This window comes from Mya arenaria, chromosome 17, assembly GCF_026914265.1.
Source record: "Mya arenaria isolate MELC-2E11 chromosome 17, ASM2691426v1".
Classification (NCBI taxonomy): Eukaryota; Metazoa; Mollusca; class Bivalvia; order Myida; family Myidae; genus Mya; species Mya arenaria.
This window is the reverse complement of record NC_069138.1, coordinates 25,841,844-25,859,558: the sequence shown is the minus strand read 5'-3', so window position 1 is coordinate 25,859,558 and position 17,715 is coordinate 25,841,844. Positions and strand designations below refer to the sequence as shown.

General features: G+C 35.1%; 2 protein-coding genes across 6 annotated transcripts in view; one reads left to right on the top strand and one right to left on the bottom strand.

The window, feature by feature from the left end:
- Positions 1-7,682, bottom strand: part of LOC128224134 (uncharacterized) — a 25,647-nt gene extending 17,965 nt beyond the window's left edge. Inside the window, exons 1-3 of one of the 5 annotated variants that reach the window (XM_052933826.1) lie at positions 7,549-7,682; positions 5,386-5,623; positions 5,074-5,202 (exon numbers count right to left, since the gene is read on the bottom strand). In XM_052933826.1, the coding sequence (XP_052789786.1) occupies positions 5,074-5,202; positions 5,386-5,514 (258 nt within the window). In that variant the 5' untranslated portion in view covers positions 5,515-5,623; positions 7,549-7,682. Of the gene's footprint in view, positions 1-5,073; positions 5,203-5,385; positions 5,624-7,326; positions 7,408-7,548 lie in introns of those variants that run through there. The other 4 variants (XM_052933825.1, XM_052933828.1, XM_052933827.1 and 1 more) reach the window with 4 other exon arrangements.
- The window catches only part of LOC128224137 (xenotropic and polytropic retrovirus receptor 1-like), a 24,538-nt gene continuing 14,428 nt past the window's right edge, over positions 7,606-17,715 (top strand). The window contains exons 1-8 of the mRNA XM_052933840.1: positions 7,606-7,755; positions 10,753-10,843; positions 11,523-11,574; positions 14,416-14,517; positions 15,028-15,181; positions 15,594-15,717; positions 16,388-16,489; positions 17,179-17,259. Coding sequence (XP_052789800.1) covers positions 10,775-10,843; positions 11,523-11,574; positions 14,416-14,517; positions 15,028-15,181; positions 15,594-15,717; positions 16,388-16,489; positions 17,179-17,259 — 684 coding nt within the window. The 5' untranslated portion in view covers positions 7,606-7,755; positions 10,753-10,774. The remainder of the gene's footprint in view (positions 7,756-10,752; positions 10,844-11,522; positions 11,575-14,415; positions 14,518-15,027; positions 15,182-15,593; positions 15,718-16,387; positions 16,490-17,178; positions 17,260-17,715) is intronic.

Sequence of the window (17,715 nt, the reverse complement as noted above, 5' to 3'; positions counted from 1 at the left end):
CCTCAAAACAAGCCTAGAGTTTAATTGATCAGTATTATCACCGATGTTGATCTGTTGGGCTCTGTGTCTACATTGTTTAGCAGCTATTTCAAGCTTTCTTGCAATGTCTGTTTTTCTGGGAAGCCATAAAGAGTATATTAGGCATTTTATGAGTCACGTGATGAGAACAGATAAATATACCAATTTTAAAAATTGCAAAAGATGCATGACTGTGGTAAGCGATGTGATACATCAAAAATTAAGTTTCAACTTTGTTCACAAAGATATCAATTTCATGTAAGTTTTTGACAATTTTCTATTTTTCTTGCAACTGTATCATCTGTCCAGTCCTTTAAATGACTATAGCTCTTCGTAGCAAAAGTCAGACAATAAATGGTTTACATGAAAAAAGACGGCAAAGTCGACTTCTCTTTGATGAAATAATACAGCTAAGTCAACTAATGTGGAGTAAAGTTATTGCCCTCAAGGACTAGAGATGAGTGAATAACAAACAATGTTTTGAGTATCATAATTTCTACTTTTTTTACTGATGATTTTGGAACAAAAATATAAAAAAATGAACACATTTGAGACCGATTTTTGAGCCATTTTCCTTTATTTAAATCGGTCCACATGTTGATCAAACTTAGTCCAAACCGGCAAATTGTCAGTTTTATCAGACCTGCTACCGGTATTGTTATCATTAATCTCTTCTTCTTTTTATAAATAGTTTTCTATTATGATAACTATTTCTTCAACATTAACTAGATTTTCAATATATTTAACTGTATTTTTTAACTCCAAAGCTACTCTAAGCTTGCTGTATGGTATTTATTATTCAGCCTGTAAAGGATTTTTTCTTTAAATACTTCCTGCATTTAATGTTAATTAAGAGTACAATTGAGAGAAGGAAAGGATCTATAATAGCTTTTTCTACTGTTTCAATCCTTGAATTACAGTACTGTTATAATAGTCTGTAATTATGTTGGTATGCTGTGTCCTTAAGTTCAATAAAATCTGTTGAAACAAAGTAAAAGAAAGTATAAGATTGTTTATTTGCGTTTAGCAAGGTCTTGCGTGACTGAATTATGGCTTGACCCTGCTGTGACGCCATTATGACTTAAATTGTCTTTAAATGCCATGAGTGCCATGAGATAGATATGACAGCAATTTGCAGTCAAATCCAGATACATTTGAATAAGAAGACTTGAAGAAACCTAATTAGATATTAGAGATCCATGTGCTCATTGGGAATATACCTTTTGGCTCTTTTACATGGTTGATTTAAAGCACTGCAGGGCTTTTTCTGCCCATTTTGGGAAAAAGACCCTAGACATTTTGGGAAATTTTGCGTCGTGAAAATGCGGAAATTGGGAAATTTTACAGTGAAAACAAAAAGCTGTCTAGTCTCCTGTGAATTAGGAAATGATTTAATATTAGTTTATTTTCCCTTTAAAAGACCCACAATGGCTGAAATATCAATCCTTGGGGTGTAAATATCTATTGCAATAAATCATGACAGATAATATTTTATACTCATCACTGAATGTGATGAAAATCAATGACTTCTGAGTTCAATTACCAAAAAATCTTCACATCACATAATTATTAGGATGTTGAAAATGAACCAGTATAGGTAAAAAGAATTTCTAAAAAAAAAAAAAAAAAAAAAATTTTTTTTTTTTTTGATTGGGATTTTTTTCTGAAGATTGGGAAAAATATCTTATATTTTGCTTTGGGAATGGGTCCGATAGTCGGACCCGTGGGTACTATAGAAAAAGCCCTGCACTGATACACAGGATACAGCTCTTCTGGGTTGAACCAGTACTGAGTACACCATTTTCCCTGTACAACCCTTTTTATGCCAACCACTATAGGCAAGGGATTCATATTTTGATGTCTTTGGGTTTGATGCAGCCAGAGTTTGAGCGCCTAACCTTGCAAACCCACAACCAATGCTCTACCACTGAGCTATGGAGATGGACAGGATAACTTTTTCTATTGCTATATAAGGGGGTTACCATCATGTTGCATTGAACCCTGGAATAAAGTTTGAGTCAGGTTTTGAAAGGGCATGGTGCTGCAGAAAAGGGACAGCGTGCCTCAGAAAAGGGACAGGGTGCTGCAGAAATGGGACAGGGTGCTTCAGAAAAGGGACAGGGTGCTGCAGAAAAGGGACAGCGTGCCTCAGAAAAGGGACAGGGTGCTGCAGAAATGGGACAGGGTGCTTCAGAAAAGGGACAGGGTGCTGCAGAAAAGGGACAGCGTGCCTCAGAAAAGGGACAGGGTGCTGCAGAAATGGGACAGGGTGCTTCAGAAAAGGGACAGGGTGCTGCAGAAAAGGGACAGCGTGCCTCAGAAAAGGGACAGGGTGCTGCAGAAATGGGACAGGGTGCTGCAGAAATGGGACAGGGTGCTACAGAAAAGGGATAGGGTGCTGCAGAAAAGGGATAGGGTGCTGCAGAAAAGGGATAGGGTGCTGCAGAAAAGGGACAGGGTGCTACAGAAAAGGGATAGGGTGCTGCAGAAAAGGGACAGGGTGCTGCAGAAAAGGGACAGGGTGCTGCAGAAAAGGGACGGTGTGCTGCAGAAAAGGGACAGGCTGCTGCAGAAAAGGGACAGGCTGCTTTTAGTGTTTAAATGGTGTCAGGTTATGAAGAACTTAATGCATTTGACAAAAATTGTTAGGGAATCATTTTAATTGAACAGAAGTAATATTAGGTTTTAACTACCATTTATGTCTTGTTTGTATATATATTTATAAACATGTTATAAGTTTTCATCCATACAAAAGGAATATTTGACTGTCTTGAGCATTTAATTCCATGAAGACAAAAGGGTCCAATGCTTGTTTGCATGAGGGCAGATAGGTGCTTCCAAAAATGGACATCATGTACAGCACCTTTCCATAATTCTTATGCTAAATCCCTTCACAAACTTTCAACATTCACTGAATGTACCCATTTATGTGATACTTGGATGAATTCTGATTAATTTATTTAGAAGGCCATATGAAAAAAATATTTTGTGTTTTTTAACTGTAAAATAAAGCAAAAATAAATTACCAACAGAGAAAGGTATACTTTTTTGGCAATGCAGGCTTTCAAGTGACCAATAACAAAATAGATGGGATAAAAGTAGGAGGATTTTTTTTGAAAATGTAGGTAATAGTAGGGCTCTTCACTAACTTTTTTGAATGCAAATTATGATACTTAAACTATTCATCAATTGTGATGTACTTGTAGTGATCTTTGCTTAGAAACCAGAGCTTCAAGATGGATTCAGCCACAGGATGAGGAAATGGTGTCTCAGTCTTGTCAACATGCACCACTCCTTCTCATCACAGAACCCCTCTTGAATAAAAAGCACTGGAGACCTACTGCGTAAAACTTATCCTACAAAAATACTAGAAATTGCTTCTTATTAAAATTAAGATTAAGATAATTTCAACAATGTGTTTAGTTAAAACTTTTCTATTATTTCTCGAACTATTTTTACAAAAAAGTAGGGATAGTAGGGCTTTTTAAAGAAAAAGTAGGGAAAAGTAGGAGCTCAACAAAAAAGAAGGGGAAAAGAAGGGCCTGCTTGAACGCCTGGCAATGGGAAATATATTAAACTTCTATAAAATTCTCAAATTCAGTTATTATATGTATTATTTGGATCTGAATCAAACCATTTCTGATAGATAATAAATTATTTGACCAGATATTCATAAACTCAAGCCTTAACCAGGGCTTCCATTACGAATTTAAAAGTCTATGGTTGAATTTCATTGCCATTACTTTTGGAGTTTTCCTCCCAACAAGGAAGTTCATTTCTCATGAACACTATGAATTTCTCCATTATTGTACAACAATTCTGACATATATGAAATTCTCTTGCTATCATAGTTACAATGTCTTTATTCTGTTTCTTCTATTTTTGTATCTTAAGTCAAATATCTAAGATAATTTTGTGCAAAAGCATGAAAGATGAAGTTTCTATTCATGAATAAAATGGACAGAAAAAAGGGTAAAAACAGTTATGCATCTGCTATTTTTCTTCTTCATTATCAACATGAACATATGTTCCAACTTGTCTGATTACGATTAAAAAAGGAAAATTACTCCAAACATTTTTAGAAAACATGTTAACTCTTCTTTTTATTCATTCCTATGTTAGTGTTTTTTCCAGTAACAGAAACAGATAGATACACTCGGTATCCAATATCCAAATACATTCTATTTATATAAGTTGCCATGACAACCAAACTCCTATAAAAAAATTCTTACAGCCATCATTGTAACAGTGCTTTTGTTTTTTTGACTCCACATTATGCTTTCAGTGATTTGAGATTGGGAAATATCTAATTAAATAATCATTTGAAATGTGTTTACATTCAATAACCATGTTAAAAAAAACTTCAGAATTTTGTAAGAGATGGTTTCATAAGTGCAATATTTCAAGAGAAAATTCCTTTTTTTTCAACAATCTAAGTTTCATTGTTGTTGTCTTCTTTCATGCTCTTCATGGTAAATACAATTTGCTAATGAATGAATACAAAATATGACAACAGTTCAAACATTCATTTTGATACCAAAATTTGGATTTAAATCTGACCACCCAGACAAGGACATGGTTCTCAGAACCGAAATTTATTTGTTGGAATGGGGGTTTGAGGGTACGCCCCCACTAAAATTTTAACAATATCTAGTCCAAAATTGTGCATTCTGGGCTAAATTTATTACTCTTTATTAAATATAGCAAACTTAGTCAGGTCACACACTACTAAGTCCAAATTAAAGGGACAATGCACTGTAAAGGTCATATTTTTCAATCTTTCACGTACAGCCAAGCACTCTATTTCTGAGGTTTTATCCCATTTCTAGGGATGAATATACTTCAATACTTCCTTTATCAGGAAAGTCTATCAATTCTCACTGGAGCTTAAACACAAAATAAAGACACATTTTCAAAAATGTAAGAACACAAGAACTCTTGTTTTAACTTTGACTGATGAAAAGCAGTTGGTTCATATAACACACCAAATTAAAATGTTCCATGTCTAGCCCAATAAACGTGTAAGAGTCACTGAAACAAATCTTCTACTGATACCTGAATCCATGAATATTTGCCGGGGGCCATGACGATGGATCGAGATACGCCCCAGTGTCGATAAAACAAGTCCTTCCAAAGTAGCTCATCAAATGCAACTCTTAGCCACACCTTACATACGAGTCCAGCCTGTAATAGAGTAACCAAGGATCAAACTTATGTACAGTACACTTTTTGACATAAATACTGCAGGTTGCAAATTTAAAATGTGGCGAAATATAAAAATGGAGTCTGAAATGTTATGCTTCAAAATTGGTTAAAAAAAAGAACCTGGAGAAATCAAAGAAAATGACAAATTATTGATTTGGTTACCTGTGCCAGGTCCTGTGCCGTTAGATAGCTGAATATCTGTAGCAGTATGTGCTCTGGCAATGATTTCCAACTCCATTCTTCACATTCCGGCTCCACATCCGCATCTGGCTTTGTTGACATAGTAGGCATGTTGATTTATGTAAGATGTAGGCTATCTTACAAATTATTATGGTAGCTACTAAGATGTGGGTTTTTGTTCACAAAATTATGGTTTGCTAGCTGTAGCAGATGTCATCAGCTGTAAATAGAATGGAAGTTCATAAATTTACATTTAGATACTAAAAATATGTTAAAGATGCAACCTTAATCCCAAATAATATTTACCACAATTGATACAATTGTTTTAATTTACCAAATATCGAATTAAAAAAATATCGAAAACAATGGTTCTAATGAAGGATACCGTGCTAAATTTCAAAGAAAGGTGCAGAAAACATGGTGTTTTCCATAAATGCATTATTTAGTAAATAATTAAAGGTTTATCATTCAAAAATTATGTTTGTTATAAATGTGTATCATTATATATTGATTTCAAATATGAGTGTCACTTTAACCAATTCAAAGGTTTGCCAGAATCTTTTCTTTATAAAAAACATGAACCAAGTTTGGTAAAGAGTTTATGAGATCAATGCTCATATCAGAGAGAGTGGACATGAAGCCTTACAACATGATCCTTACATATCTGCAATGCTAAGCAAGTGAAAAAGAACAAGCACCATCTATGTTACATAGTTGGGGTTTTTATTCACAGTTGAGTAATTTCAGAGAGAGTGGACATGAAGCCTTACAACATGATCCTTACATATCTGCAATGCTAAGCAAGTGAAATAGAACAAGCACCATCTATGTTACATAGTTGGGGTTTTTATTCACAGTTGAGTTATTTGTGATCATTAATTTCATGATATGCAAATACATAAACTTAATTGATAAGTATCTGTGATTTCTTCATGTAAATTTTCTGTAAATATAGGAATGAGAAGATTATCAATGTAGAAATGAACATGTACCATGATTTTATTAATGGAATGTTTAATTAAAATGTTTCCATGTAAATAGTAGAGAGTAGTTCTCCATATAAAACCTAAAAATCATTCTTTCCAAAAGGGTATTAAAATAAAGCTTTTTTTCATTTGAGACTTCATAATTCCTAACCACATCAGTTCCGTTACCGTGAAACTAATACATTGCCTGATTTGCCACAGGTGCACAAAAGAAAGATACACTTATGGCCATATAAATAGATGTATATTGGCAGACTCAAGCATTATCATCCTCATTGCTGTTAATTTAATGCTGAATTCCACACAGCAGTTATACATTGTAAGCATTAACAATGGCAGCTATAATTTGGTCCAGATTTAATAATATCAGTAGCTATTCAAAGTTCATATTGAAATCAAACACTTTATTGATCCTTTGGCTAAATGCATCTTCAGCAAAAAAATTTTTTTTAAATTAAACCATATATTATTATCCATAAATTAATATCTTATCTTAAGGGCATAAAAAGATGGGCAAGTGCTAGACAGTGCCTTCAACATATGAGGTTTAGCTATTTACTTACTATGAAGACACGTTTAAAAAAACGATCTCTTTTTTTATAACAAACTGTATTATTGGCATGGTTGATGCGTCTGATTAAGTGTTTTTGAAGTATAAAACATATCTCATGGTACATATCAAATACAAAAAAACAGTGATAAACATGAGTGAGCTGTAACAAAATTTAAGACAGATTATGATTCATGAGAAGATCCCATTTAAGATAAGAATCAGTGAAAGTTTGGTGTGAACAACTTCTTAGCTTCAAAATTCCAAATCCCAGGTGAAGAAGGGGAAGGTGGTCAAACCTATCTGCATTGGTGATTAATTTACAATTGTCATCAGATGGATTAAAACAGCTATGTTCTCAACAAAACATTGCAATACATAGAATACTTAGCAAAACCTGCCAAAGTTGACTGTCTGTATCTTAAATTGACAAATCTTTCTGCGTGACAGCTGTGGTTGACATTTCCAAAACAAACTTGAAATAATTTACAACCTGTAGAATTTGCAATCTGGAAAATAAATCTATATTATTTGTTTGAGTTTCGCGTAGAATGTACATCGAAAATATTTTAATGGTTTAAATGGAAATCATTCTACTAGAAAACTTACTTACAGTAGTTGTCCCCTCTTCAAATCGATTAACTGCAAAGGTGTTTGATCTGCAACTCATTGCGTGGAACGACTTACATCATCACCGCTTGACCTACTTAGGAAGAGGAAGTTGGTGACAGGGGTGACAGGAACCATTGTTTACTTTTTAGAAATGACCTGAGTTTCTGAAAAAAAACTACTTTGACATCTGATAAAAGTTACAAAGTAAATGAATGGTTTACTTTGGTTTATGACCTTGAAAAAAATCCGATTATGTTGGTGTCTTTTTTAGTATCAAACAATAGCATTTGTACCCACATTCATTCACGCCAATATTGATTCGTACCCGGGATGAATCGCGGACTTAACGAACGAGACATAACGGAGCATATTTGGGGACATAATGGACCAAATTTGGGAGCATATTTTGAGACATTACGGACCAAATTTGGGAGCATATTTGGGGACATTACCAGTGTTCTCAATAAGAACCGGCTGCCGGCCAAAATGGACGGTTCAAATGGCAATAGGGCCGGTTTAAATTTGGAAAACTAAATGAATTTTCAGTAGAATAAGTAGAAGCTGGTCGGTTACTTTACCATTTGAGACGGTTAAACCTAAACTTATTGAGAACCCTGCATTACAGACCATATTTGTGGACATTACCATTCCTATGAAATTCCACTGGTTGTTAGAGACCAGTACACACCTAAAGTTAATAAATCTGTAGTAAATAGATATACAAATTGAATTTATATTTAATAAAATAAAATGTAAAATATTCATGTCCTCGAAAGGCTTGATGAATAAACTGTGAAACTATGCCAATTTATTAAAATAGATGTAAGAAAACATACAAATATGACAATCCAAAATTCATATATGCCATTATATTTCTGGAGATCATTCCAGGGGATTTGTTCAGAAGGCTGTAAATTCAGGTGGATTTTTTTAGCAGGTCTGAATTGGCAAAATATCAAAATAATTTTAGAGGCAAGTACGAAAAAATATTTTTATATAAAAAAAATGATATATTTACTGCTATGAAACCCTTTGTGAAAAAGATGTTCTTGACTTACTTTCCTCTGAAGTCAATTAAAAAGTTCTGCTTACTATCAGCAATGATGACGTTCAGACAGTAAGAGAATGGAATAAATATGATTAATTTCTTTCATTTCCAAAAAAGTAATTTTTTGCCCTTGATCATCATTACACAAATTAATTAATCACTTTATGAAAAAGTTTTCTTTTGACATTAATCAATTTTTTTTAAAATAATAATTGTAATTCATGAAGTCATTTTCTCCCTTGTGGAGTTGATTTCGTGATTACTTTAGTCTCACTCACATACTGTAGTTTCGCTTTGTCATTAGTGCCTGTTGAAAAAATTCTCTAAAAAAAGTATAAACTGTATTGATTTTTTTTATTCCAAGGGATTTTAATCCCCAACTCGGAGACCAAGATAAGGATCGGGCATGTATGAAAATTTATTTCAGTAAGCAATCAAACATATATTAGAAAATGTAAATAAACACATGACACACAAATATACATGGTCCGAAGAGTCCCCCCCCAAAAATGATATGTTATAAAGTTAAAATAAACTGTAATTAAAATTATAAAATATGGTCTGTATTTATGTCCCCTAATATGGTACATTCTATAGTTAAAAAAAAACCTCATGGTCTGTAATTTCCCAAAATGGTCCATTATGTCTTGTTCCTAATGTCTTGACAACCCCTGGATATGTGAACATATTTTGTCTTTGTCAGTTTAATATGTAAAATAATGTATTTTTCATTAGCGCAACCTCATAGCTTTTACTAGTTTTACACTGATAAAACATTGTGTGTTGCTGTAAGAACACAGCCAGGAACTGTTAACAATGTTTATTAGAAGCAGTCAATACAACATTGGCTGACATTAAGTTAAGAATGTCAAGAAGACATTATAAAGAATCTGGGCCGTGAGATTTATCAATCTCAATGAGATGGGATCCTTCTGTTTTGTCAAATTCGGATTTGCTGACTTAGGCCATAAGGTCCAACAGTCTTGGCCATTTCATTTAACAGTCTTGGCCATTTCATCTAACAGTCTTGGCCATTTCATCTTAAATTCTAACGTCATTGATGTTACTTCTTTCAATCTGGACTGGGCCTCATCATTTTTATGCCCCCGAAGGTGGGCATATTAAAATCGCACCGTCTATCCGTCCGTCCGTCCGTGTGTCCGGCTCAATAACTCGTGTCTCCGGGCAGTAACTTTCCCTTGTATGGACAGATTTTATTATAACTTGCCACATGTGTTCCACATACCAAGACGACGTGTTGCGTGCAAGACCCGTGTCCCTTCCTCTAAGGTCAAGGTCACACTTAGTGTTTATTCACAATGGAGTGCTGCATATAAGGACATAGAGTGTAGGTTGTCGTGTCCGGGCTGTAACTCTCTTGTATGGACAGATTTTAAAATAACTTGTCACATGTGTTCCACATACCAAGACGATGTGTCGCGTGCAAGACCCGTGTCCCTACCTCTAAGGTCAAGGTCACACTTAGTATTTATTCACAAAGGAGTGCTGCATATAGGACATAGAGTATAGATTGTCGTGTCCGGGCTGTAACTTTCCCTTGTATGGACAGATTTTAAAAAAACTTGCCACATGTGTTCCACATACCAAGACGACGTGTCGCCTGCAAGACCCATGTCCTTACCTCTAAGGTCAAGGTCACACTTAGTGTTTATTCACAATGGAGTGTTGCATATAAGGACATAGAATATAAGTTGTCGTGTCCGGGCTGTAACATTCCCTTGTAAGGAAATAATTTAAAAATAACTTCCACATGTGTTCCACATATCAAGACGACGTGTTGCGTGCAAGACCCGTGTCCCTACCTCTAAGTTCAAGGTCACGCTAAGTGTTTGTTCACAATGGAATGCTGCTTATAAGGACATAACAGTGTAGGTTGTCAAGTATGGGTGGTATTTTTTATGTTTAGAGGCAATTTAAAATAACTTGCCTTATGTATTTGACACATAAAGGCAAGATCAACTTTTCATGTACTGACCTTGTTCATAGATCATTGTCACATTCGGGGGCATTCGTCACATACTGTGACAGCTCTTGTTTCTATCTAGGCCATATTGACGTTCATCTTGGCTGTATCAATCTCATTGTCGCATTGATATCTGATTCCATTTTGATGAATTACATATTTATTATAGTTTGACGTAGCAAGCTGTAAAGATGAAGTTTGCAGAGCATCTTGGGGCCCACATAACGCCCGAGTGGAGAAAGCAGTACATTCAGTATGAGGTACATGAAAACACTGAAACACTGCCAATGATTTTATACAAAGTGATGCAATATATTATAGTTTTACCCTGTCTTGTTGATTCCACATTCGTAAAAGTAGACCTACATATAAATATCATGGTTTTGTGTTTAAAGCCTTACACTTGTGTAAAAATGGCAGTATTTGAAACAATTGCATTTTAAATGGCTCTATAAAATTCAAGAATTTATTTATTTATTTATTTTTTTGAGAAGGGCATTTTTGGGCTGTTATGGGGAGAAAATATATTACTTTTGGCTGGGAGTAAAAGGGGCTGAATTTCGGTCCCCAAACAGGCCAAATAAAAAATCCTTTATTAAGACCTAATAAATTACTATCGATTCAGGTTTCCAGACCCTATCTACGGAAAAGGCGCCGACTGTACCAGTTTTATAGTCTGTCGGTTAAAAAAATGATTAAAAAAATGTTTTTTGTTAGTGTGTGTTTTGATATTTAGTTTAAAAACCTTTAAAGCTTTATTCTGAAAATTACTTTAATGCCATTTCCAAATGATGACACTATCATTCTTACACAAAGCCTAATACCTTAATAATCAATAAATAAAAAAAGCCTATCTACCCTACCTGTTTTTGGACATGATGTAACCTGTACCACACAATGTTTTTTTTTTTTGCCTTAGTCTTATCTACTTTGTTACAGGTGATGAAGGATATGCTGTATCAAGCCCAAGAACAGGCCCCCTCTGAGGAAGGTAAACCTGATATGAAATTGAAAAATAATTTACTTGTAGTAATGTACTGAATGCGGAGATTGATATATAGATTTACCCTGCAATAAGCAGCAATATTGGATAGAACACGACAATATTTCAATATATATACCGTACAAGTACACACTACTTTTTGCACACTAGTTATTGCATGATAAGCTTGACAACAAGGTACAAAACACTACTTGGTCCAAAGTTTGTGATTGAAATTATGTTTTTTATACCCCTTTTAAACAGGATTTTGATTTCTTTCACATCACGTCACATTGCTTCCCTGAAAAATGTTGTGTCACAATTAGCTCCATTCTGCTACTGCACCTATTTCTCATGAAACTTCATAGGATTGTTCGTTGGCATGGAAAATTGTGCACCTGCAATTGTGTGACATTTCACTCCATCCAATAACAGTTATGGCGTTTGACATAGTAAAACAACTTCTTTGACATAGCAAAACAACTTGTTTGACATAGTACGAGGTGCGGTCAAAAAGTTCCCGGACTGGTTATATATTGCACAATTTTGACGTCGGACTATGACGATTCTTGTCACACATAAATCCTAATGAATTTTTTACATTTTGCTATAAAAATTAATAACATATTATCCATATTTTAATTGAAAAATATGTTTATTATAACATATAACCTATGCTACGGATCACTTTGAATTATTAACGACTACCAAATTGTCTTCACTGCTATTAACGCTAGATATGCAACATTTTGGCGCTGTTTTATCGGATAAATTTACATGACGTCACATCAACGTCATTTCTAAACACACGTGCAAAACAAACATCATCGCTTGAAAATCATTGCATTCATGCGCATTGTTTAAAGCAATGGAAGAAATCGCTGGTGTAGAAACGTCAACGTCATCCGAGCGAATGGAGTAAAGGACAGTCATTAAATACTGTGCGAGAGTGGGAATGACACCAACGGAAACATATAAATTTATGAATCCGCAGGATGGATTAAGGAAATGTTCCAGGACGCTCGTTTTTGATTGGCACAAGCGTTTCCGGGACGGTCGTGAAGACGTAAGTGACAATAAAAGAAGCGGTCGACAACAGGATAGTGGCAGTATCGACAGAGTGCAGCGTGTCATTTCCGAAGATCGACGGAAATCGATCGACGATATAGCAGATAGTGTTGGATTAAGCCATGGAAATGTATGTAACATCATGACAAAGGACTTGGGAATGAAAAAAGTATGCGCAAGATGGGTGCCACGCCTTTTGACCGAAGAAATGATGAAAACCCGGATAGAAGCATCTGAGAAATTTCTACAGTGCTGGAGAAAGGAGGGTGGTCGATTCTTAAGTCGTATCATAACCACGGATGAAACCTGGGTGAACTTTTATGACCCTGAAACGAAGAGGGAGTCAATGGTATGGAAAAGACGATCTTCGCCTCCTCCTAAAAAAGCGAGGCGATCCAAATCATCAAAGAAAATAATGTATATTTTCTTCATGGACAGCCAGGGAATGCTCCTGCAACATGCAGTACCTAGCGACCAGACAGTCAATAAAGATTACTATCAAAAAGTAAGTTACATCAACATATCAATTATGATCACAAATACTATTATAAAATTTAATGTTTTATTCTTATTGATTCCAGGCATTTCGTTTAATATGATTTGGGTTCATATTGGGTATGTTTGTGACATTTTAGGTCGTGCAGAGACATCTCACGAACGCATTGAGAAAGAAACGTCTTGACTGCGAAATTGAAAATTTGATCTTTCATCAAGACAATGCTCCTGCACATCGGGCTGAAGACACGTTACTAACAATAGACTTTTTTGGCTATGAAAGACTGCAACATCCGCCGTATAGTCCCGACCTTGCGCCAATGGACTTTTGTGTGTTTCCGAGATTAAAGGCCGACTTACTAGGTCGCAGATTTGAAAGTGAAGATGAAATGAAATTTGCCGTCAGGTCGGCAATAAGAAGCTACGAAAAGGAGTGGTACGCAGATATTTTTGAGAAGTGGGTAGATCGACACAGAAAATGTATTGAATTTCAAGGGCAATACTTTGAAAAGCATTAACTAGCACACAAGAGCCTACGTTGACGTAATTACATTAATGAACGTTAACAGTACGTCATTTCCGTACGAAGTGATCCGTACGGTGTGAGATATGTTTATTTGCAGTGTAAAAAATGATTGTTTTATGTATGATTAAAAAGTAATTTATGTACAGTCCTCTAGAAAATTGTTTTTGCTTTATTTCGGTACAATTTAATTTTTCCTAAAAAAAAAACTGACAACAGTACAAAGGCAGTCCGTGAACTTTTTGACTGCACCTCGTAGAAAAAATATCTGAAAAGTACCATTCATTTGTTAAGATAATGTCCGGGGGTATTTATTATTATTGTGTTAACCCTTGTGTATATTTGAAGTAATTCCTAAAATGGGTGCAGTAACTTGTATAAATATCAGGGATGTGATTTGTCTGCAAGGGACCAAAACAAAGTTGTTTTTTTACTGATTGAAAAAAGTTAACTGCTTGCTTTTCGTTGTTGATACTCAAGTTTGCTTCAAAATTGAAGTCAGCAAAGCCCTTAAAAGGGCTTCTTAAAAGCCAGTTTTGCTCCTGCGACAGGGTGTTTCACCCAGTTTGACTCCCATTGGGGGCCTAAAGAGCCCCCTAAACCCATGGCCGAAATGGCTTCAGCCCTTCAACTGCAAGGTCAGTAGGTCAATCACATCCTTGAAATATAGGAACATAAAAAATGCAGGCTTGTCTTGAAACAATTTTGTACAACCACCTTCAAAAGTTGATGTCTTCCTTATAATATTTTTTTTATATTTCCAGTGACTGATGAGAGTATTATTCAGCGCTACTTTGCCAGATTTGATGAGAACTTTTTTCAGTTCTGTGATAAAGAGCTTGCCAAAATCAACACATTTTTCTATGGTGAGTAGAACTAGATTGAGTATTATGCTGGATAGAATAATTAAATATCAATTTGAACAATGTTCTTTGATTGTTAAAGTTGGAATAACTGTAAGATGGGGCAGTTAGCATTGTCAGTTTCAATTTAAGTTACATACATGTTCTTATTACTACATGCAGTGAATAAATTACTGCTAAGCTTTGTTGTGAAACATTTGAACAACAAATGACTGAAATGTGTACGTACATGTAATATAAGTTATTCATATATGTTGCTGGGGTTACTGTTGCTGTTATTTAGTTTGGCAAGTAACAGTGTTAAATTTATTATACAAGTGGTCTAAAATTCCAGATTAGAGTCTCTGGGAGCACTTTTGAGGTTGATATAAATCAGATTAAATTTTATGGGTGGGAGCGATGGGGGTAACAGAAGGTCTCTGAAATGCCGAAATGTGTTTAAGAGATGCATGTAAGGTCTCTTGCCCAAAATTTCCATGCACAGAACTAATTATTCTCTGTGAATCTTTTCAGAGAAGATCTCGGAGGCAACGAGGAAGTACGCGAGTCTGAAGTCGGACCTTCAACACTACACGGAGCATGAGAAAAAACCCTCCACCCTTCATCTGCGGCGACGAAGAGCCAGTGTCGGCTTCTTCAAGGAGAAGGAAAACAAGGAGCTTAACAGGTGGAGAATTAAACCATTTACAAGGAGTATTTATTTGCTGCATAGACATTAACAAAGCTACATGTATCTAGTGTTTTAGCTAAAGAGTTTTGAAAGGTTTCTGTATCCTGTCCTATTATGGTAGCACCCTTGTGTGCTCATGGAGACCAGCATAGGCACCCTGCTGCCTTAGTAGAATTAAATGCTGATGCCGTCAAATATTTCTTGTGTTTTAATTAAAACTTAAACAATTTGACATATTTGGCATTTGAAACCTTACATTACTTCAATTTAACGCAATTCTTATTATTTTCTATGAATTCTATCTGTGGTCAGTATATATTACAGAAAGCCTTGAATTCCACATTTAGACAATACATACCAGTATATAACTTCAAGAATTTATTATTAGCTATATGTGTCATATTTCCAGGACTCGCAAGCTCCATGATATGAAGCTGGCCTTCAGTGAGTTCTACTTGAGTCTGATACTCCTTCAAAACTACCAGACCCTTAACTTCACTGGATTCCGCAAAATCCTCAAGAAACATGATAAGGTGAGAAATATTCCGGAAAATTATCAAGATATATTAATAAAGGTGAGAAAATTTCAGAAAATTATCAAGATACTAATAGGCTTAGAATTATTTTTGAAATTCGAAGGTGATGTTAAGGTTAGAAATATTTCTGAAATCCTAAAGATAATTAGAAATATTTTGGAAAATTTCTCAAAAAACAGTATAAGGTTGGGAATAATCTTGAAAGGTGCTGATTAGATTAGAAACATTCCAGAAAATCTTCCAGAAACATGATAAGATGAAAAATAATTTTCAACAGGGTTTATTTTTCACGATATTTTGCCAATTGATAAGGTCCCAATTTCTTGAAACTTCTTCAGCTAAACAGGCTTAAGAAGCTTATTTCAATACGCCAAAAGACATTCTTAAATTGAATTTTGTTTATTGTAATTATCATAAAGATAATTCCTATCTTAAGTATAAAAACGCTTAAAGAAGTAAATATTACGCAAATTATTCAAAAACAAAAATTGTGAGCTTAGCTTAATCCTGTTATAAGGGACTTAAGAAGTTTTGAGAAATTGGGGCCAGGTCAGGAATTCAATATCTAGCTAAATATTTGTTTATAAGATATTGATGTCACTGATTTTAATCCTCAGGAAAATGACCCAAACCATTGAAATCATGTTTTTTTATTTCCTCCCTTCAGTTAATGAAGACGACCCGGGGGATGGTATGGCGACGGTCACACGTTGACACGGCAGCTTTCTACACAAACAAGGAGGTTGACCATCTCATAAATGAAGTTGAGGTACTCATTTTCTTTGATTTAACCCTTAGTTAGATCTTTGAAACTGATTTAAGTGGGAAATATGTCACCAAAGTTTCATGTTACTGCTAATAATCATAGCATGCAGGCACCCATAGTATGGACTGTCTTGCAGGTGCTAGGTACTGTCAAGGTAGTTATGGTAGCACCCTTCTGCCTTCACAGAATTAAATTCTTCGTATAATTAAATATTTCTATTGTTTCGATTAAAACTTAAAATGTGATTATAAATTCATATAATCTTGACATATTTATCAGTTGAAGCCCTTCGGAAAAATTTAGTGTTCAAATTATTCACAGACCAGCACAATGTGCCCTTTTCTCCTTAGGACCCTGTCCCTTTTCTCCTTATGACCCTGTCCCTTTTCTCCTTAGGACCCTGTCCCTTTTCTCCTTAGGACCCTGTCCCTTTTCTCCTTAGGACCCTGTCCCTTTTCTCCTTAGGACCCTGTCCCTTTTCTCCTTAGGACCCTGTCCCTTTTCTCCTTAGGACCCTGTCCCTTTTCTCCTTAGGACCCTGTCCCTTTTCTCCTTAGGACCCTGTCCCTTTTCAAGAGCATCTTGTCCTTTCTAAACCCTGGCTAAAATCCTAGTATGATACTTATTATTCACTTTATTATTCACTTCTGAGTTCCCATGCCATTGTGAATATCATTAGCTATTTTCTTCAGCAAAATGTAACCACAAGCCTGGAGGGAGGGAACAGATCGAAAGCAATGAAAAGACTGAGGGTTCCACCACTCGGAGATAAGGTTTGTAATTTTGGAAACTCAAAAGTTTGCATTTTCAGAGGTCTTCAATACAAAGATTTTGGCTGAATGTAGCGAAGGGTCACAGAAATTCTAACCATTACATTTTCAGTGGTCTTCAATAGGAAGATTTGGACTGAATGTAGCCAAGGATCACAGAAATGAAAACCTTTAAATTTTCAGTGGTCTGAAATACAAAGAGTTTGGACTGTCAATCATCCAATGTAGCAAGGGTTTATTGGTGCTATTTTTTTTGGAATTCACTGGTTCCTGTGAAATACAAGAATTATGAGACATTTACTCATCAGCAAATTACAGATTTCCAACTTACAAAGTATGAGCTGTTATCATAGTGATGTTGCTTACATGCAAAATCTTAAACCTTGGTATTGATTTAACAAACCATGAAACTATTTACAGAACAACCATGCATCTAACCCAAAATATGGCAATAAACAT